Source organism: Dermacentor variabilis, chromosome 2 (genome assembly GCF_050947875.1).
Source record: "Dermacentor variabilis isolate Ectoservices chromosome 2, ASM5094787v1, whole genome shotgun sequence".
Lineage (NCBI taxonomy): Eukaryota > Metazoa > Arthropoda > Arachnida > Ixodida > Ixodidae > Dermacentor > Dermacentor variabilis.
This window is the reverse complement of record NC_134569.1, coordinates 208,148,387-208,173,058: the sequence shown is the minus strand read 5'-3', so window position 1 is coordinate 208,173,058 and position 24,672 is coordinate 208,148,387. Positions and strand designations below refer to the sequence as shown.

The 24,672-nt window shown below is 46.0% G+C and overlaps 1 protein-coding gene across 1 annotated transcript; it reads left to right on the top strand.

Moving 5' to 3' along the window:
* Positions 1–15,572: 15,572 nt before the first annotated feature.
* LOC142570659 (uncharacterized) lies at positions 15,573–17,683 on the top strand. The gene is made up of 2 exons (XM_075679018.1): positions 15,573–15,890; positions 17,412–17,683. Exons 1-2 carry the CDS (start codon positions 15,656–15,658, stop codon positions 17,681–17,683), a joined length of 507 nt encoding a protein of 168 aa, XP_075535133.1. The 5' UTR covers positions 15,573–15,655.
* The last annotated feature ends 6,989 nt before the right edge of the window (positions 17,684–24,672 follow it).

The window sequence follows — 24,672 nt, the reverse complement described above, 5'->3', positions numbered from 1 at the left end:
AAGCTTGTTTCCCTCTCGGCACTATGTTTATAGCTGACAAGGAGTGCGGAATGCGCTCTCACAGGTAAGAAGAGTATAGCGCTTTCGGCACGCTGGAGCGAAGTTTCGGCTGTGGATAGACTAGGAATGCAATACCTCATTATTTAATTACTACGCTAATTAACTTCTCACTAAAACATTTTATAGTTTTTTATACATTCATAATGTCTATACGACCAGAAATGCGGGCGGACGAGACGTTTCAATTTTCCGTTACTTGGAACGGTGTACGGGACACGCTGGTTTGGGCATCACGCAAAGCAGCTAGAGATAGCACGCGTCGCCGAATTGTCGCTGGTGTGCGCTACTGGAAGTGCAAAACCCTGTTCTGCAAACGGCGTTCGCAGGACTCGGCGCTGCAGCTGAGCGGCAACCGGCTGGCGACGCCGCGCGAGCACGACCGCATACGGCTCGTGTTCCGCACGGCATGCGCCAGCATCTGCAGCTCGTCGTCGCTCCATCCGTCGCGCCACGAGGGCGAGCGACCCGGGCGACGTCCTCCCGTGCGGGAAGGCAGCGACGGCGGCTGGCGGCGCGCGGACGCCGACCGGACCACGTGCCACGCGGCGGTGCTCAACGCGCCGCTCTTCTTCCGGCTGTTCGGCTGCGAGCCCACGTCGCGCATGGCGCAGGCCGGGGTCTGCCCGCTCGCGTGAGACGACGCGTTCCGAGAGCGTGGCCGGCGCAGGCGGCGATCGTCGGGAGCTCTCCACGCTTGAGCCCGTGCAGGCCAGCCTATACAGAGGCACCCTGTGTAGTTTGCGCGGGCCTGTCATTTTACACAATGCTGGCTCGTCGCCTCCTCTTTAATTTCTTTATTTTTCCTTTAGAAGGCCATGCATGTAAACCCTTCGTAGCAGTTTAGCTGTTTACGAGGGGGAGGGAGGTGTGTTAACAATTAAAAAAAAAACAAGACATATATCACAAGGAAAGCAAGGTAACCACGCTTCTATAGTGCGTTCCAAAAACTTGCGAACATCCCCTACAAAACAGGGAAAAAGAAAAGGGTAAAAGATACCGAACTGCTTCGTTTTATTGAATGACGTTATTCGTTTGCTGAGCGACGTTATTGTGGAAGAATAAAGTTGGTTTCTATACCGTTCTCTTTCCCTTCTTTTCGTTTTTTTTTTTTACCCTGTCGTGTAGAATGCTCTGTACTCGTCTGTCGTCAAGTTTTACCATAAATTCGTTTACCTACTGTCTGCCGCAACGGGGTCCTCACTGAAAACTTACTAATTATTGCGTTTCGCTCCGCCGGTCGCTCCTCCAGTGTCTGGGGATTTTTATCTCTTGCCAGGATCAGTACCTTGCCCAAATTGGACATTTGGGCGTTTGGTTTTATTGTTCATTTATTATCTCATTTACATAAGCACTGTACAAGCACTAGAATACTACAAAAAAATCAAAATTTAATAGCGGTTGCGAATGATCAACGCAACGATCCCTCGTCAGTACGAGATAAAGTCAATATCCATAGCCACGTGTTCACGGCGTTCTTTTTTCTTTAATATATGGGATTTATTATTGTTTTTTACTGCGGTTGACAATCCTTGATTTCCCTAGCTCGCAGTTATCTCAGTCTCACGTGATCTGCTCCGAAGCGTGGATCTCTTCCCATCACGATCACCCTCGGAAGGTGATGCAGAAAGTGAACTGAAGATAACTGCCAATGACAACGCACGACATTGCAATCAGTGAACACGAGTCGGCTCATTCTCTGTCAAAACGAGGAGCAACTGCAAAAGCATATTTTCACTGCGCCAGCATATCAGAAACAGACCATTTCGAAAATGCGCTACCAAAGGTTTGAACGCTTAGTTTTGTTAATATGTGTTGCTTTCTTCTTCTGCTTGATATTCTTGTTCTTTTCCTTAATTCTGAAACAGAAATATCTCGTATAGGAAGAGGGGCATAAGGGGAGTGTTGTTTTTTAAGGACTATATCGATATGTTATAAACGGCAAATAAATAAAAATCTACGCTCTAAGGCATCTGGTCTTTTTTTCTTTACCGCCTTCATTCGACTGCGGATAGCCTGACCGGAGGGCATAGTCAGTGAATTCCATACTGGAGGAATAGGATGCTCCAGTAAAGCCACTCTTCTTCACAGAATATAGAGAGTATATATTATTCGTCGTATTCTCATATAATGGCGTTTTTAGCACTTTAGATCTGCGCAATCGAGGCGCCAAAGATTCACCGATGATTACGGCACACCCTAAAGCAAAATTTGAGCACAGCTCCATACGTGTTTTCATTTCGCGATATAGTGGCTGGCGTGGACAGCCTGCCTCGTACGGCACGTTGCAAACGGAGCGAAGGGTGGTGCGACTGCCTCGCTAATCTGGAGATCGCGAGGCAGCGCGTGGGTGACGCGTGGGCGCGACTCACTGCAGCCGCCACAGACAGACCTCCCAGACGACGCGCGCGATTCTGGCGCCATCTCGTAGCCATGTTCGCCGTACTACGGGTTTCTTCTCACGGTTTTACCATACCGTATTCCTCCACTTTCCGCTTTATGGTTCACCCTCCTCCTCCGCTTTCCTCCTCGCGTCTTTCATACCCCACTGCGCTCCGCGTTCATTCCTTCACCCTTCGCTGAGTTCGCACACCGCCGAAAACGGGTGCCTAAGAGCTGCGCTTTAAAATTGACAAGATTCAGAACTCGTCGTCCTTGGAATACCAGGAGAAACGTCCCAGTGCCTGCCTTGTGTTGCTGTGAAGGCACCTCGTACGGTTCAGAACTGGCATGTTGACGAACGGCTTAGACTACAAAGGGCGTCTAAGTCCGCATCTTGCCGTATAAGCTCTTCTGTTCCTTCTACTTTTCCACTGCGCGTTAAATATGCTTTAGTATGTATTCAACTGCGGTGCTTGTTTATATTGGATGCGTATCGCAGTGTGTATACTCACCCGCATGCTTTCTTATCTTTTGTTCCCCACCGATGCGCGACTGTCAAATTTAGTTCTTATACTCTACATCGCACTGCACTGATGGAAATTATCTCAAGCTAAAGTCTTGAATGCACTATACGGAACGTGCCAGACTCTCGCGGACATTTTGGCGTTTTTATCGTTCTCAGAAAGGCTTTGCTATAAGCAGTGCATTCTAGACAGCAGACTACGTTGCTTGGTGTGCAAAGGAAACTCGAAGTTGCCTTGTGTGAGTAATTCGGCGCTGTACTTTTTTGAATATGTTTACATGTAAAGCACCTGCGGCTGTCACAGGGACCGGATGTTAACTTCATCTTCGTCCTTAGTTTGGCATGCACAAGCATATCCTTAAATTTAGCGTTGCATCTGTAGGCTACTCTGAGCGGGTCGGAAAGAATTCTAAGTTTCTGGTTGCTGGTGAGAATTGGGTAGCATTTACTGAGGATGGTGTTGACGTTTTGGAGTGCGTTTGATAATTTTGTAGTAAGAAGAGGCGTTGTTGTTCTTGTGGTCCTAGGACGGGGCTTGAGGAAATCGGCTCGATCAAGTGTGGTTGCACCGCGGTGTAGGCTTTTTGAAGGGCACTGTTTGGGTGGTCAATGTTTGATAGGGCTTCTTTAAGGTGATTGAGTCTGTAGTCTTGGTTATCAACGCAAATGCGACACAGTCGTGTGGCTTGGCCTTTAAAGATGCCTTGTTTGCAATTTCTGGGATGGTGGCTGGTATATTCTGGGTACTGTAGTTTGTCAAAAGGTTTCCTATACAGCGTTGTCTTCAGTGTCCCATTGTCATGTATATTGTTGTGTCCAGAAAGTTTATGCGCTCCGTTGAAGATTCTTATGTGAATTTTATTGTTGGGTGAAAAGAATTTAGAAATGCTACACATTTATCTAGACTGTCTTGACCGTGTCCTCATATTATCAACACCTCGTCTATCTATCGTAGGTATGTGTGGGGCTTGTCTATGCAGCGCGATAGGAAATATGTTTCTAGAGCCCCCATAAACATGTTGGCGCAAAAGGAGTATCCCTACTTCTCCCATGTATTTGTAGGTAGTAATTCTCCTGAAATTAGAAGTAGTTATGTGTTAGAACTAATTCAAGAAGAGACAAGTAGACTTAATTGAGTGTTGTGCATTGTGTTTAGACAGCGTTTCTTTTATCGAAGATAAAGCGTCGGGGATTGGAATGTTGGTGTACAGGGCCGTGACGTCTAGTGTTGCGGGAATTATGTTTTGGGGTAGTATGGGGGCCTTTAGTATTAATTTCCTCCATAATTCTCAGTAGGTGGGACGTATCTTGTACAAATGACGGAAGTGTTTTGGGAAAGTCACCAAAGAAGTGGTTAAGAAGTGTGGAGATGCTCTCTGTCGGCGTGTTTGATACTATCGGGCGCCCTGGGACATTAGCGGTGTATAGTTCAGTGGATGGAATGTCGCGAATTTTCGATAGGAGGCAGAAGCACCCGGCAGTTTTGTTGCTTGGTTTAAGAAATTTGTATTCTGACGGTGTTATCAATTCATAAACCAAAAATGATTTCAGCCTGTTGGCAGTTATTTATTATTATTATTATTATTATTATTATTATTATTATTATTATTATTATTATTATTATTATTATTATTATTATTATTATTATTATTATTATTATTATTGTCAGTGTGTAGGATAATGTTGGATCGTTATCAAGCTTGCGGTTATGTTCTGAGTGGTTAGCTGTCTGGAAGCCTCGCGCCTGTAGTTTTTTTACTGACCAAATGACTACACTTCCACCCTTGTCTGCTTCCTTAATATCAATGTCATTCCGGTAACTAAGATTTGAAATGGTACTAATAATGGCGTGCACAGACGTTCCCGTCACTTCAAAAAACTGTCGTCCATAAAATTCTCTAAAGGTTTGCGACACGCCAGTGGTACAGAAAGAGTGGCAGCACCAACTTTACGATCACTTTATAAAACTTTCGTTCATAAAATTTTCAGGGCTATGTTAAACCAATAGGGCTGCAAACAAGTCTATTATCAAGCCAATACAAAGCATGCAAACGAAGGGAAAATCTCGTTATTGTGTTCAAGTGCTGCCCTCTTGCACTTCAAAGCATGCACTAGCCAACTATGGTTACCGACTTACATAAACATTATTACTTACGGCGCGCGCATCAAACACGGACAAAGAGAGACGTAACACGAGCGCTGACTCACGAGTCGTGACTATCTCCTCCGTCCGTGTTTTATGTGCGCGCTGTAAATACTAACGCAGATGTACCGACTCGCCCAGCTAGCTACCGAATACATAAAGGCAGAATTCTGATTTACCTGCAACGACGTCCGCTTTTACTGGAGACAGGGGCTGCTTGGGTGCTTCACAAAGCACTCTCAATTTTGGGGCCACATTGCTGCTGACACATCGCGTTGTTTGAACACTAGCGGTACAAATCGCTTGAGCCGTATCCTTGATGACCAGCGTGGCCTCTTTATTTCTGAATATCTTCTCAACTTGGGCTGCGGTTGCAATTACTTCTTTTGCAAGATAGAACTGTAAACGATGAAAAGAGAGAGAGATAGAAGTTTAATGATACGAAATGCTGAGAGGTCGGCCTGAGGTATATTCCTCTAGCCAGCTACTCGGCATTGGGGGAAGGGGAAGAGGGAAAGAAAGAGGGAAGATAGAGGTGCATGATGGGTGACAATGACGATAGAAGGAAGATGTAGAACATATGGCAAGCAATTTGGCATGCTCAAAGTCTGCAATCCAGGCCCGTAATTTTTAAAAAGTTCAGTAATGCCTGGATGGCCTTGAAACTCGATTGAGCATCTGGCCAAGGGCCTAAATTAACGTCCTCCGACAACGGTGCGCTGTCGCGACGCGTAAGGTCGTTGTCCAACCTTTCACGCTCTTCCACGTACTTAGGGCAGTCACAAAGCACATGACCTATAGTCTCAGTCACATTGCACACCTCACAGTGTGGAGACTCGGTGCGTCGCGTGAGGTGCACGTATCCGCGCGTAAACGCTACCCCCAGCCTTAGTCTGTGCAGAAGACTGGCGCAGTTTGGTTGAATTTTCGGTGGTAGCCTAAAATTCATGGTAGGGTCCAATCTCTGGAATCGTCTGTGGCGATTATCCGGATTCTCCCAGTGCTTTGCTGTCAATTTTCGGATGACACTGGAGAGGAGACAGTTGGCGTCCGCTCTTGAAAAAGGAATTGAAAGCAGTGACTCTCGTTCTTCGAGTGCTTTCTTCGCTTCGGCGTCGGCCAGTTCGTTGCCCTGTATACCACAGTGACTGGGAATCCACTGAAATGTGATGTGGTGGCCGTTTTCTTGCGCTAAAGTGTAGAGCTCGGCAGTTTGAAGAGCCAACATTCTGTAAGCGCTTTCTTTCAACACCACTCTAAGTAGTTGAAGAGCCGATTTTGCGTGACTGAAGACTGTCCATATTTGAGGAGGCTGTCGCGAAATATATTGAACGGCCTCTCTGATTGCCACTAGTTCCGTAGATGTTGTAGTCGTCTTGTTATGCAGACGAAACCGTCGAATGACTTGATGCGCAGGCACGACAAAAGCCGCACCAGACGCATACGACGAGACCGATCCGTCTGTATACACGCTCACCGAGGAGTCATATTCTTTCGATATATATTCAAGTGTAAAATGTCTGAGGCCGACGGTAGGTATTCGCGAATTTTTAGAAATTCCGGGAATAGATAGACGTACCGGTATTTTGGACATTACCCATGGGGGCATACGTGGAAGGTCAGCAGGGGCAAAGTATGATGGTATGGCAGATTCTTCGCATTTAATGGCTCTTGAAAAAGCGGAGTCTGGCCGTACGTCAGGAAGTGTAGATAAGGGGGGGGGGCGTCCATGACGGCACAGCAGTCACAGGAATACTCGAAGAGGTTCGCATCGTAGATAGACAGGTAAAGGGGTGACGCGAGCCTCCTCAATTGTTCCGTGGGTTGAGGTGCATCGTGGAACACCGATACATGTTTTCAGCATCTGTGCCTGGGCACTTTCCAGCGTACGCAAACATGACGGGCTCATACTTGATAAAACTGGCAGGCTATACCGAATGTATCCGACGTAGAGAGCCTGGTACAGCCGGAGTAGCGAATGCTCAGATGGACCCCACTTCATACCGGCCAGAAAGCGAAAAACTTGAGCAAGCCCAGTTAATTTTTTCTTTAACATTGCCACATGTTTCGACCATGAAACACTGCGGTCAATGACAACGCCAAGGTATTTGTGGTGGGTGACACATGGGATGTCATTTCCATTGATCATAATTGGATACCAACACATAAGCTTCCGTGTGAACGCTATCGCAGCGCACTTGTCTGGGGCCAGTTCCAGTCCTTGGCACTGCAGGTACTGAGACGTTAAAGAAACAGCTCACTGCAATCTGGCACGAATTTGCGGTCGCGTGACTGCGGATGCCCATATGCATATGTCGTCTGCGTAGGTACTGATGCGTACTGTATCAGGAATTATTTCCGCAAGGCCAATAAGAGCAACATTGAAAAGAGTCGGACTGAGGACTCCTCCTTGAGGCACTCCACAGACCACAGCGTGTCTTGTCGTTTCGCCATCATTCGTGGACATGAAGACTGTACGACCATCTAGGTAATTTTCAATCCACATGTAGAGACGGCCGCCGATGCCTAAATTACTGAGGGCATCAAGAATGGCTTCATGCAGTACATTGTCATAAGCTCCTTTTATGTCTAAGAAAACTGCTCCTACAAGTCGGTGTCGCTTTTTTTCGTGTTCGATCGTGGACACGAGATCAATGACCCCATCTATTGCAGACCGGCCACGTCTAAATCCGGTCATCATTTCAGGATAAAGCTCATTCTTTTCCATGAACCACTCTAATCTAGTGCGCACCATCCGTTCTATCACCTTACCGACACAGCTAGCTAAAGCTACTGGCCGATAAGATGACATTTCGTAAGGCGATTTTCCTGGCTTTAGGAGCGCCACCAAACGGCTGGTGGCTGATGAAACGATGAAAATGAATATGCAATGACTCGGAGACAATATTTACACAACGAAAATGTTCTTCCGCCCACAACATTTTTAAAAGTACATGTTTTATAGCACCCTGAAACGAGAATATGGTACATTGAGGTTCTTGAACTTCCACCATAGCATTCATAATGATGTTAAATAAAATTCTCTTCAGCGCTGCCATCAGTCAGTTTTGCTACTAAACATTTTGAGCATGCATGGAAACAACTAAAATTTGCAAACGTCGCCAATTGATAACAAATGGAAGAGTAACGTGAATCTTGTTCAAAAGGTCACATATAAATTCACTTGAACAGTTGCGCATAGGGATTAAAATCACGATACATGTGCGAATTATCATTTGAAATAAATCAATCAGATATGCACTAACAGGTCCACCATACCTGTGAGAAAATTTCTGTTCCGAGCCTAAAGAGAGCAATGGAACCTGTCAACCAAGGGCACTGCTTAAACATACCATTCCTATGTAGGATGTACCTCATACAGTGAAGCAGCCAGTGGTATCTCAGTTAGGTCAATAACTATGTTTTATTTATCATGGCAAGTACTGAAGTAGTCAGACACATTCCGCAGATTTTTTTGTATGTGACAATCATACTAGTTTTTGCTTTTCCCACGAATATGTTTCGCAGTTTCAATCATTATACTGTGATGTGCTGTTTCTGATCCCTTTAAACAGCCCACAATACTATATTCATATTAATGTAAAGTAGAACAATCTAATTCTGGGTTTTCAGAGAAGTGGCCTTGCCGTCATTAGGACAGTATTAACTTGCATTATTACTTTGCCAAGCATTATGACAACATGAATCCATGATAACTACACAGCCATCAGCACTGTGCCATAAGGACCATAGAAACTGAGGTTCAGTATTCCAACAGCTGATGGCATAAGTGTATTTGGCCAGTATGCGCAATTATTCTTGCACGCGTGTAATCCGTTTTGATTTTGAAAGGCAACTAGTTTTGATTGGCTCGTTCATAGCCAAATTCAGGGAACGCAGAAGCACTCATTTCATTCTCATATTGCGTTTTTATTGCACTTTTCTGAGATTTTAATCAATTTTAGGCCATATTTACCCCGTAGTGCGCAGTGTGTGTGAATACAGCAGTCCCTGCTCTATTTTTCTAATTTCGTCTAGGGATAGAGCAACATTAAATTTAACGTAGATGCTGTGCTACACCAACAAGCAAAATGTTCCCACTGTTTATTTACGTTTTCAACCCGCTGAAACCGATTTTAGCCACGTATCAGCCTAGCTTGTTTCGATCAATTTATACATTTAATTCCTCGATAAGTTTACTTACTAGTTCTGCAGCCTAAATGTCACAAATAACTGAGCAGTAGACTGCAGATATATCTTAAATTCTCACGTTGTCGGTTGACGAAGTTCGCAAATTTAGTTGTCTCCATGCATGCTCATGGCATAGACCTTATGATATAATAGAGCTTTCATTTCATTGAACATCATAAATATTCATAATCAGATAGTATTTACAACGAACGGACTTTAAACATGCACAGGAGAGAGGGTGGCACATTCAACTGGCTTGTAGCAGCAGCAGGAAGGTCAGTGCCTGAAATAATTTTAGGTTAGTTTATCGGCAGCTTAAGAGCGCCCTAAAGAGGTTTACTGAAGAAGTTGGCTCTGGTAAAATTTCACTCTCATTTCTATTTATTTAGTGGGAAGAGGTTGATTACTATTCGAGAAAATGAACATCAAATCTCCATTTTTTATCTTCGTGCGAAAATCTCGCTCCAATCTGCGACATCGCAAATTTGGCCATTTTGGCACAGCCAACTTGCTAAGAATTCGTTAGACTTAGCCTTCAGTTCTTTCATAATTTTATGAAACCTTGCCTCCTTTTTTTTGGTGATAAGCAATTAAATCGACCCAAGTAGATGTCAAAATCCATGATGTCACAGCCACCTATTGTGGGTGCTCCCGTGGCGCTAGCGCCAGCCGTTTTAGGTTTCTGCATATTTTATTGTTTACAAAGCCTCTTCTCATACTATGACCTAAAAGGCGCTCATTTGGTGTAGTAGAATAATATTTTACTAACACAGGTCAAATTATTTTTACAGCAAAGTTGTGCAGTGCTAGTTCCCTTAGGATCGTGACAGTGCGTAGGCACAAAATCCCGAAAATAGTGCAATGCCGGGCCGACCCGTGGTGAAGGTGAAGCAAGCGTTAAGCACTCCCCATACGTGGGCCGATCCCGAAGGCAGTCAAACGCCGGGCCGACCTGCGGCGGAGGTGCAGTTCGCCATCCCACATGCACAGCTTTTCCGGTCATCCTGCTTCACGGACTGGAAGGGCACCAAGTTTTCCTAATTACTGTCCATCTAAGCACAGTGTGGCAGGACACAAATTTACTTGAACGTAATGTAGCAGAGCTCTAGCTTTGGTGAAAAATATATCAAAATGAGGACGTTTGCGACCACTTGACGCTTACAAGGAGCAGAGTTGCTGTCCATAACCAAGGCCGAAATTTGCACATGTGGAATTGCGGTGGAAAGTGAAGCATCTGAAACGTGAAGTTTTCGAGTAATTGCACAATGGTATTCTTGTTTTACAAAACATGGCACTCTAAAATGGATGCATGACTGGACTGAAAACATAAAAGCTGCTCAGCACAGTACTGTATTTTGGTCCAACGTTTGCGTCTCTTTTTGCTTGTGTTCCCAGAATGCATAACCACAGAGCAAAAACAAAGACCTTATGCTCATTTAAAACAGTCCAAACATTTCTCAGTTAAAAAGATAGGTCGTAGTAAGAGACATATTTGTAATAGCAGAGGCGAGTTCATGGCTGCGCCGCATGGGAGGCTACTGGAAAGTCACAGTTTGAGTGTCACCAGTGTCACCAGTAGGCATTTGCACGTATTCTGGCATTAGCTTATAAATCCGGTTTCAGTACCGCATTTTTCTGTTTGTTTTCGTAATTTTCTCCACAAGGCACAAAGCCTCATCAGAAGCGATATTGGTGCCATTAAAGCGTCTGCACATGGCCTCTTTAAACTAGCAATTATGCTGCATTATAGCCCTGCACAATAGCTGAAGCTTTGCATATGCATAAAATACTGAAAATAGTCGTGCTTCTCAATGACAATAGCAGTGCAAGTGGAGAATCTCTTTGCTGCAGCTGTGGGCTCATTACTAAACCTGTTAACTATGAAATCTGAAATATTTTCACTTCGGCTACGTCTTTAGAAGTTTGAAATTATTTCCTCGGCATGCCTCATTTTTAATTCTCTTGCTCGAACACACCTTGGATGGCCTGCTTTTAACACTAAGTACTGAAAGAGAATAAAAACTTACCTTCATCGTCACTAAGCAAGATATCCATTCAGTCCCTGTAAAGCGTGCCGTCTATTATATGTTCATCCTTGCAGCTGTTTTTCACTAAAAAGGAGGCAATAAATAGACACGCGAACTGCCCAAGAAGGACATTTGTAGTTTATTATGAATATGAATACCAAACAACTGTGAAGATTAAAGCAATGTGTGACATGAAGAGGATTTGGCACACAAAAGTGTAGAAGAGCTGACATCACAGCTGACATCACAGGTGTGATGTCAGCAATCATTCTAAAAAGCACATTTCAGACACAATCATCGCCACGCGGTACATTATTACTTATAAGCTCCTTTGGAAAGACACGTGGACTAAGCAATCTCGAATGCTTGCATGGACTTCACAGTTGTTGCACCGTGGACTTACAATATTTGTGTGGCTTGTAACTATGTACAATAAAATATTTTTGCTTCTAAACAGCGCTGCAGCGATGCCATTTGTTTCATAAAAAAAGTCAAACTTTTCAAGCTTCAAGGCTTTTTCTATCTTGGCATTTTTTTCTGCCCTCTCCCGCTTGAGTTCTGATGCCAGGCACAAAGTGTCATCATCCGAAGAGGTTGAATCTAGAATGTGTAGTTTCGTGCCCTAGAAATTGAGCCAAAACTTCAAACATGTTAAACTTCCTGCCTTGTAAAACGTAAGCCATTTGTTACCTCAATAATCACGGCTTACTGGCTTTTAATGATCAGGTTTGCTCTTTACGTTCTGAGCTGATGCTGATGCTGACTACGCACGGCTGTGAAGGGCATGAAAGGTCCCAGACCCTTATTGAACCTTCCAAATATCAATCTAATGTGGGGATTCACACCCGATTACGTGCAATGTGTGCTGATTGGTGTGACAAGACAAATCACTGAGTTGTAGTAGGCCAGAAATTCTACGTTGATAATCCAAGCCACCTGAACTTGCTTAATAAGCGACTTTGCAGTGTGAAGCCACCTGCCCATTTTCACCGGCTGCAACGCTCATTTTCATTATGTCTGCAAGGTGAGTGAGTGGCAACGATGGCTGCTGTGTTTTTACAATGCCATGTATGGATGGAATCTTGAATGCCAAGTTTTTAAGACGCTTTGCTTTACTCGTTAGAGGTGTCTCACTGCTCCTTCAAGGTACAGTCAGTAGTGAAAATGTCATTGCGAATACAGATTATCTGGTAAAGATTATAGTTGATGTTCAGTTCCTCTTTTTAACAAAAATGACTTATAATGTGCATTATCTTCAGCATTTGCCCGAGAGTGTTGCACAACAGAACCCACTTTGGACCCACTCATGTTTGCATTTGAGTCAGATCTTAGACAAATAAAGAAACTTGTAACATCTGCGAAAGGCGTTCCCCTGCTAATAGTAAGAACGCCTAATGATATAACCTCATTTGCCAGTCTGAAGACTATGGCCAGCGCTAACTTTCAGACACTTCTGAGCGAGAATAACGCTCAGCACCAGGAACGCTTTGGCCCACTTGGTAAGTCACGCGCTGCTCCTCAACCACTTTTGGAGCTTGTACAAAACAAAATTGGCCATATCATTAGTGGTCCTATAATGGAGCACAATAGATTTGCATTGTCTCGGTACATTCTTCTCAGCGAGTAGTATACAAGGCCATACAATACTGACTCCACAGCTGCAATCACTCCTCTCGGAAAATGTTTTAAAATAGCTCATTTGCTCTGGTTTAAGGATATAGTTGGTCAAGTGCGCGTCTTTGCAGTATCGTACAAATTTTTAACAACCACGGCCTATCAAGCTGCGCGTATTATGAAGCCAGAAATGGTCTATTTGAGAAACCTTGCTGAAATGGAACCTAGTGTTGCTCCACGTCTCTACATGGAAGTTCAATCACAAACTTTTTTGTATCACTTCCCTTGAGGACCTTGTTTTGCATTTTGTGTCAAATTTGTATAGATTTTTTTACAGAAATGGTTTTACCTTACTAGAATTGTAAAATATCTCTTCTCGGGAAAATGGTGCCTTTATTTATTTCGTGTTCCTGTTTATGTAGTTATAACATTGTAGAACTTCTTTTCTGGCTTCTTCCTTGTTATTTGTACCTCTCACACATTACTTCTTGTCAAACCTTTGAGGTACGTAAATACGTACGGAGAGTTTACTGTTAATGATTCATCTTGGAAATAGAATAGATGGTGTAGGTTTCCTTTACAAATGAATATAATGGAACAATTCCATTCTATTTCTTTCTTGTCACCTACTGTTCGCGACTGGCCTATCCTGGAGATAATGTGGGCGTCCACTTATAAAAAAGGAAAAAGAACTCTATTCGAATAGTTATGCACATTATCCTGGCCAAACATCGCATTTCCTGTTACTGTCATAATTCTCATAACAATAATCATGTTTTCTTGGATTTCATAGAATCAAATTAATAAATATAGAATTTTCAAAGAACGTTTTACTATTCTAAACTGCTTCAATGATGCTCTTTAGCTTCCCTTTGGCGTTTTGTTTATTAACCTTAGTGCAAGCGGATTTAATGCGACTAGATTTGGTCTGAAGAACACGACATGTGATGGAGACAATAAATTTTTGACACCATGCTGTGGTCTCCATCAATGTTTCAAATAAGCTATTGCTTGGTCATGCTGAAGTAAGCAGTAAGACCAGTTGATTTTATGATAATTACGTAAACCTAATTCGTTTGTAAAGGTAGTGTAGGTGCCAAAGTTACGCATTACAACCTTGCACGTTTCCACTGCTTAGTCAACAAATAGCAGTTCTGTTAACTTTTCTTAGGTCGGCCCACCATTTGGGTAAGACGAAAAACTTCTTTTATCATTATATATGCGCTAACAAATTTCTGAATCATAGCTGGACTGGCTGTTTAGTCGTGGAAAGGCCGCTCTTTACTACAACAGGACAAAATTTTTGTGAGATACTGAGAATTGTGTTGTGCTCTTTAGTGCGTAGCAGCATCTCAAGCCGATGATAGCATTTCCGCTCAAATTGTGGGGTTCTAAATTTATGAACTCATGTCGAAGACAGAATAATTTATGTTCATCAGAACAATTTTAAATGCAATTTGACTGAAAGGTGATCCATGCAGAATGAATCGATGCATTACCTGACCATGAACAAACACGAGTTGCATGACCAGTTCACAGAGACCCAGGACCTGCTGGACCGGCACCACTTGGTTCCTTCACCAACTGGTCCCATTTGGGATCCAACTGGGGCCATCATGCACACAGGAGGCCAGTTAGCCTCCATTGGGACCAGCTGCAAGTGGTTTTGTTTGTTACTGGGACCAGTTGGGCTCGCCGGTAAACCAGTTGCTTTCAAGCTGGCACCAACTGAAACTACTCAACCCCATTTGAATCCAGCTAAAACCAGTTGTATATTTTCTCCTGGGATGCTTCTGAAAGATGGATCAACCAATCTTTTTAGAACGCAGCTCCTAGGCGCCCGTTCCTGCCTTTCGCGTCGGCGTCTTCCCTCAGCGTAACTGAGCGGACGAGCACAGCGAAAGATGAACAAACGAACGCGGAGCGCAGCGGCGGATGAAAGACGGCAATAGCGAAGAGAGCGCGAGCAGGAAAGCGGAGGAGGAGAGTATGGTGAAAGCGCGAGAAGAAAAGCGTAGTGCTGCGCAAGACGGGCTCTGCGGCGACAACAGCTACGAGATGGCGCCAGAGTAAGGCACCGTAGTCTGTTCACCGATGACATGCGGCGAGCGCGTCCACCGACACCATATATGGAAACAAAACGCTGCATGAGCGGAGGTCTATCTGCCGCGGCTGTTGTGAGTCGCGCTCACGCGTCACCCACGCGCTGCCTCTCGAAGGCAGTCGCGCCACACTTCGCTCCGTTTGCAACGGGCCGCACGAGACAGATTGTCCGTGCCAGCCAATATATCGCGAAATGAAAACACGTATAGAACTGCGCTAAAATCTCGCATTAGGGGGTATCGTATTCGTCAGTGAATTTTTTCGGATGTTTGTGGGAAGTGGTCATCTCCTCAGAGTTTTACGACATGGGTGGATGGATGGAAAAACTTTATTTTCGTCAGAACGCATGTGCGGACGATTCCGTGCTAGATGGCCATCAGCTCATGGCTGACGGCGACCTGGGTGGCCCACTCCACGGCCCTGGTCTGGACGACCGGGGCGCCTTCTGGCGCCGTCCTCGAGCACGTGCTATCGAGCTGCACGCTGAGGGGTGAAAGAGGAAGAAGTATAAACTGCGCTGGGTGCACGCGCGTACTGCGAGCTGCGACCGGCAGGAGCGGAACAATCTCTATCGAACGTCTGCGATCTGCGGTTTGGTAGTCGTTCCAGACCAACATGGACTCCGCTTCTGATCCCAGTTCATGGCACATACCGCAGCAACACCCCCTGTCTCCAACGCAGACAGGAAGGAGCCCGCGGGTCAACGAGCCTCCGAGAGCGCTGCCGTCCTCGCCGCCCTCAAAGAAGCACCGCGCCAAGCGGCGTCACCAACGCATGCAGCGCACTTCAAGCGCGATCAAGTCGCCGTCCGGCACCGACGTCGTAAGCCCCAAACAAACCGAAGAACAGGGTAAGCTGAGCCTAATGATATCAAGGCCCTTGGTTGGACGGCCGTTTAGAAGTAGTTGAGTAGCAGCATGGCCCCCGAGATTGACGCGTTCGAACCGCCCGATCTTGGTCGCAGTAATTAAGACATATTTATGCAGGGCGCTGGCAATTGTGCGTGGTAATTGGGGGGGGGGGGGGGGAGGGAGGAGTATGCGTTTCACAGCAGAGACCCCAGTGCCTTTCCGGATGCAAGAGAGAAGAGCCCATTTCTAAGGACCGTTCAGGTATTTTCGGAAGCGACTTCTATCGCTTGTGTTGAAGCCGGAGCAACTGGAACACAATAACTTTTATATGCTTGGTCCTTTACTGCCAACTGCAACATGGCGCTACCATAGAATGGTTCCGCAGACTCCTCACTCCATGGGAGAGAAAAAAAACACTGCCCGTATAAGTCGGATCGCCTCCCCTGAGGGTTTTACAGCGGAAATAATTCCCATCTACCTCTGTCACCATCACCACTGATACTTCGAGATATAGCCACAGCCTACCGTTCCAGTTTCTGGCATTCGCAAGCTCCGCAGCGCAGATTGAGAAGAAAGGCGTTATGCGCTTAACTCTAATTGTATTGCTGCTCTGATGCCTAAGTTGAGCATATGCAGAACATCGAGTGGCACGAGCACAGTACCGCTGGTATCGGCACATGCATCCTGCGATAGCTAATGTGCTTCACAAGACCAACAAATTTACTTCCGCCATTTTCGTCACTTCATAAAAGCTATTGTCACCAAGGACATCATTCTGGAGGTGACAGCCAGAAGGCTAGTCAAGCGTGACCTTTATAAACGTTATCGTCTTGTAGCAGTGCACGAACTCTTCGTTGAAGATGACGCGCGTTGGACAGAGGATACTGGTGCGAAATTTCGAAATTTGCTCCTCTTTCCAGACGCACTTACACGTGTGTTAACAAATCTATTGATTCGTAGCTGTAAACGCCAATCTGACTCCAAGAGTGCGTCTTAGTAGGAAAGGTGCTTTCCATAGACATGCGCCGGCGCTCTCAGCCGCGAAGCGAAGTCGAAGCGAATCGCGCTTCGCCGAAAGCAGTGTTCACCCTGTTGAGCCCGAAAACACGCAGAATGCAGCATCCGAGCATGCAATAACGCTGGCCGCGAGTATACAAGAAGGACTACAATGTCATCAGTTCCGAGAATATTCGTTAAAAGCGAGATCATCCGGTTGTAACTGCTAAGTTTTTGTGCATGAGCATCGCTGGCTGTAATCTCGGAGTCGCCCCTTGGTCGCCTGCGTCAGTCCCCTTTGTAAGTAATAGTTTTATAACTCTCGTTCCTGCAACCCGATGCTTTCTTTGTCGCTTCGTGCCAAGTATGATTCGCGAATAAGCAAAGAGCGTTTCAACGTGCGGGCTTTATTATTATATGGTCGATGTGTTTGCTTGCTGTCTCTGTGATGCATAGCTTGATCCCGTTACCGCGAAAGGGCCCCGAGTGTTCTGAGCAACGCCTGCGCGGTTGTGACTCCGCAGGCGAGAGTAAGCCAGTCTCGACTGAAGAGAGGGTGGCCAGCAGCGCCGTCGAGTCACAACAAGCCGCTGGTACCGAGGCGCCTCCACAGGTGCCCGTCAACGCACAACTGCAGAGCCCGGAAGACGAGAGCTCGTTTGTGAATGTAACCCCACCCTTCAAGCCGGTGGCCGTAGTCCCGGGCTGGCACACGCCCCTCAAGCAAGCGCGTCGCTTGCTTCATGGCGCCCTGGGGAGCACGAAGGAGGAGGTCGCTGAGTCCGTGAGTACCTAAGCTTTCTTAGGTACTCGCACCTAAAATGAGCACCAGGTGGCGCTGAGAGGTATGGCTAAACTTCTAGTGACAGAAGGAATTTATGATAAATTGAGTGAAATTGCTATTGACGACGAAGGGTCAAGCAGCGCTGGGAGTGGTTATAAACGCATCATTTTAGAAATGGGATATGTAGTTGGGAAAGAGAGCCAGAAGTGGAGAATGGTCAGTCCGAATCTGAACGCCTAAACAAAGAAGTCGCAATCTCGCCCGGAAGGCGCGAAGCATCGACGGCAATAGCAGATGCATGGACAGCTATACAAAGTAAGGATACCTATTTTTCTTGCAAACATTCACTTACTGTCTAAATTACCAACCATGGTGCCAGTGGGCACAGGCAAGCATGAACAAATCACACTCGATGACCACGGACACAAACTGTCAAAACGCTGGCGGGAGGAAGCGCGGCAGCGGCAGCGAGCGAAAGGACCTGCGTGTTGTGTATCGTTTCAACGCAAACCGAGCGGTGAGAACGCAGCACGCACCAAGGTATGAGCCGCCCAAGCTAGTCTAGAAACGTTGGAGCCGCCGTCGCACCTAGACTCTGCCCCCGACGCAGATCGCAGTGCCTGCCTAAGTATACAACGCCGCCGCCTCCTCCCTCCCCTCTCCCGAGTGCCAAGCGCGCGACGGTATACGGCGCGTTTCCTCCCCGCTTTCTTCCTTTGTGCGCGCGAGATTTAGCCGCGAACGTCGGTGCACCTCGGGCGCGGTCGAAGTACAATGTCACCTCCCTCCCTCCCTTCCCCCCGGGGTCTTTTCACGCGACTGAAGACGGCAGTTTCCTACCCACTTTCCTCTCGCGCCTTTCACTCACCCCTACGGCATGCGGTGCGTGGCGACGGCTATCGCCCTTGGACAATATATGGGGATCGTCGCGACAACGACGACGGCAAAAAATGCACCTGGAGTGCCGATATCATAGCGATCGCTATGATTCTCCTAGTCAATAGTTAAAGCATGCAGCCAGTTAGGGGGCCATATTAAAGAAACGAATATACGCATTCTCTCATGACTTTTTTGTGTAACTTTTCTAAACTAATCTTACTATTCACTTTAGGGCACGTGTTGTAATTGCGAAATCGAAGCCGATCAGTGGAGAAGTGATGTCTGTTTAGCGGAAATCGTAAATCTAACACCACTTTGGAGACAGGGGCGTAGCCAGTGGGGGGGGGGGGGGAGGGCTTATGTGGCTTCAGCGCCCCCCCCGCCGAAATCTTTTCGTGCTGTCATGCACCGCGGACCAAAACTACCCCCGGCGCCGGAAATTATTCTGCATTTTGCCTAGAATGCCTTTTCACGTTCGAAAAGGCGTTTTAGCGCGAACATTGAGAACGCGTACTGGATTTCGTGGCAGTGTCCATTGTTGTGCCATTACCACAAGCCCGGATTCCGAATCTGCAAGATGGAGAATTTTCCTGCGAGCGCCCTTTGGACAAACCCGGGGCTGCGCCGAAAGGCACAGCGCCCTAATTCCCCTTGACAAGTCAAGATGCTGAGCCGTCAGGCAGTGGTGTCCTCCGGAGAAGCATCGGCGGGCAACATGTTCAAACGTGTCGCCAAGTGCCAGACAGCCCGGCGCCGTACCTCCCCTTCCCTGGAGGTCACCGCGCCCGCCAGTTTTGAACGGGGTGGCCAGCGTGGTCGCTGGTTGAACCCCTCCGACGAGCGTCGAGTGCTCACTTTGTATTGGGCCGTTTGAGTGACAATGGTTTCTGGGGGCTTATAAGCCGCGGCGCGCCGCCTGGAAAACCGGATCCGCCGACCCACCGGGAGCAGAGTGCCGCTCTCGACTGGAGTGAGATGTGTCACGCGTTTTCGCCGGACGTCGCCGTGCGAGAACAGTCGCGTTTGCTGTGAGCTCTCGGCCCCAGTGCCGATCCCTTCATGTCCTGTATAATGACCTGTATATAGTGTATAAAGTCCCTTTTGTTATTCTCACCGACGCCTGACTCGGAGTCTTCGCTACCAACGCTCTGTCACGAAACGGGTGACGAGCGCTACGGGACCACCTCAAAGTCGTAACAGTGGTGGCAGCGGTGGGATGTCGTAACACCATGCACCGGGAGTCACATAACGCAATGAACCCCATCCGAGCACAAAACTTCAGGGGCGTTTTGATGGCGAAGTAGAGTTACTGTATATGCTACCGTAGGTAGCAGAGTTGCGCGTAGGTCCGCCATCTTGCCTGAGAAGCAACCAAGTATATGCGGCGAAGCCGCACTCCGTTTTTGCAGGCGACATTCCTAGCGTATCGTAGATCGGCCGTGGGCGCTTTTGCATCGCTTGTGCACCGCTTTTCCGCCTAATCGCAAACAAAGCGCATCGAAACAGCTGACTGGATTAGACTGCGAAGAAAAAGGCGCTGCCCCTTTTTTGGGGCGCGGTGTATGATGCAGCGCGTATATTAGTTCTTTTTTTGGACTTGCGTTCACCTGTGCACTTTCTCCGCCCTAAAAACGTATGGGCACTCGCGTATCTAGGATAGATTGTGCATTCTATATACGCCGATCAGATGCAGCATTCGTGAACCGCGACGGTAACGATTAGATCGCACCGAATAAACTTCGGGAATATGGTGATGTTATATTATAGATTCCGGAAATCCTACAAAAAGTTTCTTGCGACAAAGCTACTTCACAAGGTAGTACAAGGTTCGAAATAACATAGCGTAATAAAAACTGGACAAACTTTAGTAATTGAGGTAAACAATCAGATACTTTAATAACTTTCCTTCGCTTGAATGCTGCTTACCCGCCGTGGTTGCTCAGTGGCTATGGTGTTGGGCTGCTGAGCACGAGGTCGCGGGATCGAATCCCGGCCACGGCGGCCGCATTTCGATGGGGGCGAAATGCGAAAACACCCGTGTGCTTAGATTTAGGTGCACGTTAAAGAACCCCAGGTGGTCAAAATTTCCGGAGTCCTCCACTACGGCGTGCCTCATAATCAGAAAGTGGTTTTGGCACGTAAAACCCCAAATATTATTATTATTGAATACTGCTTGGCAATCAGGTTTTGTTTCAACAGAGATGAATACGCTACTAAGAGCAGTGCAGTGCTCTTTTAGCATGTAAACTGTAACAAAAAGCACTGAGCCGCAACTACCTCTTTTTTGGCAGTAAAATCACAATGCGAATTTCAGAGAAAAAAACCAAGAACACTAGTGTATGCGCGTGCAAATATTTTGATATAGTGAGCTTTATCAAGTTGTGCTCTTTTACAAAGGGAACTGTACTAAATATAATGAGGCCCATACTTGCTTCTGTGCCATAGCTCTCAACATGTAGCCAGTCTAAAATATTACTGGTGTATCAATGACCAACCATTGATATTTCGACTGTGGAACCCCATTAGATCTTGTGTAGGAACATATCCATCTACCAGCAAGCAACGGATATCAGCTACGCCTGCAAGTGTGATTTCATTATGTGCCTTTTCACTGCAGGGATTCCAAAAGTAGCCTTCTGTGGGAGTGTAGCGAAAGTTTTTCTCACAGGATTGACATAGCTACATTATAGGGAATAATTCAAAACACAGTTAGGCCCTTACCGTATGTTAAATGACGACATTCATTCATCTTGCATCCTGCTTCACATAAGCTGTAGTAGATTAAATATCTTTAATTAGTAGTAACCTCTTTCATATTCAGAAACAACCCAAGCAGTGCATAATCATGAAAATGTGAGCTGGCTTTTTTACGACGCTTCTGTGAAAGCAGTGTGGTGCATCACATGCAGAAAACTGGTAATTCCAGCTAAATCTTCTGTATCACTCTACGTGCTTCCATTATGTTAAAAAAATCCAGACTTGCAGTAGCTTTTAATATTCCAGCTGTGAATTTTTTTAGCACAGCCCAAAAAGCACGTAGCTGTATAGTCAAGCAATTTCATCTCATACACACTTGACGCAATAGGCAGTTGACTGAAAACTTGTTTGTTCAGGTGTCTTTACCTGAACACCCTTCACTAGTTTTACAAAGGAAGAAAAACAATTACTGCAGTAAGGTGTCACAAGGCAGGCCGACGAAACAAACGCGAGATGCGCTGCGCACGTTGCGTTGTTGCTACGCAGCTAGGGCAGCTAGCACGCACGTGGACAGCGAACGGCAAGATCGGCCGGATGGGATTTGAATTTGACTGGCGATAACTTGTGTCAATCCAGTTCGCTGCAGCGGCGGCGTCGGGAAATACAAAAATTGGCCCGAACATCTGCTTCTCCGCAATGCACGGTTGCTTGGCTACCACGTGATGACGTTCTACCAATAGAGGCGCTAGCGGCGTGATAAAACAGACGCGCAACTCTGCTACCTGCGGTAGCACATACAGTAACTCTATGGCGAAGGGGCTGGTCGCGGCATCTCGCGGAGGCCGCGGAATCTAAGGAGCGCATGGATTTGAATTCTGAAACTTTAAGGGTATAAAGTTCCCATAAACTTTTGATGCGAAAGGTGCATTGATATTTCCAAAGTCGTGCTTTATATTTTCAATTCCGAAACTGTGGGTTTAATGCTCTTATAAACATTTGACGCCAAAGGTGCATTCACATTTCTTAAGACGTTCACCGGACCGTACATACACAACGAGACAAGCCAAATGAACACGCTATCAGGCAAGTTGACAAAGCACGCAGCGAGGTCCGATGAGACGAAGCGTTCGGGTGGTTCATTTGTGCCGTCATGTCACAGAAAAGAATATCAACATTTTTTTCACCTGTCAAGGCACTAATGCCAGCGAAGGTAACTACGTTCTTATTTATTGTTCAACTTTGACTTTTATTTGCGAGCACCCACATTGAGCCTCTTCAATTTTCTTGTTCTCGCTACCCACGGGCTGCCAGAGCCAACCAGAGCGCATGCGTTTTTCTCGTGTTGCCAAGACCACCCCGTGGCGCACTTCGGTGCGCGTTCGTGTTCCTCTGGCCGAATAGATTTTCGCTTGGCAAAAATTTGGACCCTTTCTGGCTGGCAGACGAGAAAAAGAAACAATGGTCGCTCGCCGCCATCACTGCAGGGACTCGACGAATTGCAACGCGTTCGCTTGAGCGTAACCTCACCGGAAAGCCTTGTTTCGCCTGTGTACGATAACGAGCAGTATGGTTCTCTGTGCGCCAAGCGTCTCACGTTTTCTTCGATATTCCTTCGGTAGCCACATTAGCAACCCCAAGCAGTCATACGATTGTGGGCAATTCGGTGCTCCGGCCCCACTAAAGAAAAAGAAAACACATTGTTGCGGCGCAGCGAATTGCCGCATGGTGAACGTTCGATTTCATTACTTCTTTTTCGGAAAGTAAAGGCCCACGGGACGCTTCAGTTGTCGGATGCTCTTAACATGCTTTCCTTTGCGTTTCTTTCTTTCATTTCGGTGCCCCCGCCTCACAAAAGAAAAAGAAAACATTGTTGCGGCGCAGCGAATCGTCGCATGATGCAAGTTTGATTCTTTTGCGGAAAGTAATGAACCACGGGACGCTTCAGTTGCGGGATACTCTTATTATATTATCGCGATAGCAATTATTGTACACTCCAGATGCAGCAGGGGGAAAGTAACCATGTCCGCAATAGAGATTTGTAAGAGGCGATTGGAAGATTGGTGGAAGAAAAGTAGGGAAACGACAAAATATGGAGACGTACTTAAGCAAAGTTCGCAATAGGGGGTCAGAAAATGTGGCTGTGGGAGTTCAGTGTATTTTTTTTTTTAACTTGGGTAGGACATTAGGCAGTCTAATAGCAAGAGCTTGGTGGCCCAACCCACCGCCCCGTTTTAAAGGGACGCTCATAACATCCATCCATCCATCCCTCCGTCCATCCATCCGTCCGTCCGTCCGTCCATCCATCCATCCATCCATCCATCCATCCATCCATCCATCCATCCATCCATCCATCCATCCATCCATCCATCCATCCAGAACTGAAGATTTTGAAGAAGAAAGAAAATATTATGGAGATGTATTACGGAGATGAATTACTTGAGCGAAAAAAAGAAGACAGTAACACAAATCCGCATCGATGGATCAATCATTACCGGTCACAGAGATATTCCGAATCATTTCAGTTATTATTTCCATAGTGTATTTTCTAATTCTGGCATTAGTTCATCCAAGGATAAAACGTTTCACACATCCGGGGCACATTTTATTTCTTACACTGGCTTAGTTTCGATGCTCGTTAACTAAAACTAAATCTTCATGTGGTCCTGACAACCTTCCAAACATTTTTTTAAACACTATGCTGAAACTATTGCAAGGTTCCGTCTTATTATATTTCGTGCTTCGTTACTTGCTGAAAAATTACCGGATCACTGGAAGATAGCCAGAGTTGTACCCGTATTCAAAAAGGCCGACTGTTCATTGTTAGAAAATTACCGTCCAATATCATTGACATCCTCGTGTTGTAAACTAATTGAGCATATTGTTGCCAACCAGACTAACGAGTTTCTAGACAAACATTCAATACTGTCTAATTTTCAACACGGATTTAGAAAAGACTATTCAACAGTTACACAGCTTGTCACCGTAATTCATTCAGTCGCCTCATGCCTCGATAAGAATGGTCAAATTGATGCTGTATTTCTTGATTTTAACAAAGCCTTCGATACAGTTCAATATATTTATGTTAGACATCTTGAGCTCCCACAAATATTGATCGCATGGATAACAAACTATCTAACAAATCGCCGCCACTTCGTGGAAATTAATAAGCGACAGTCTGGCTGTCTTCCGGTCAACTCGGTAGTTCCTCAAGGAAGTGTCCTAGGACCATTGCTGTTTTTACTTTAAATAAATGATATTACTACTTCAATCCATTCCAGTGTGCAAATTAGGTTGTTTGCGGACGACTGTGTGCTTTTTAGAGAAATCACTTGAAAAAGTGATCAAATTGATTTAAACAATTAGGTAGCTGGCATTATTGATTGGCGAATAATGTGGGGAATGCGGCTTAACGCTGAAAAGATGGT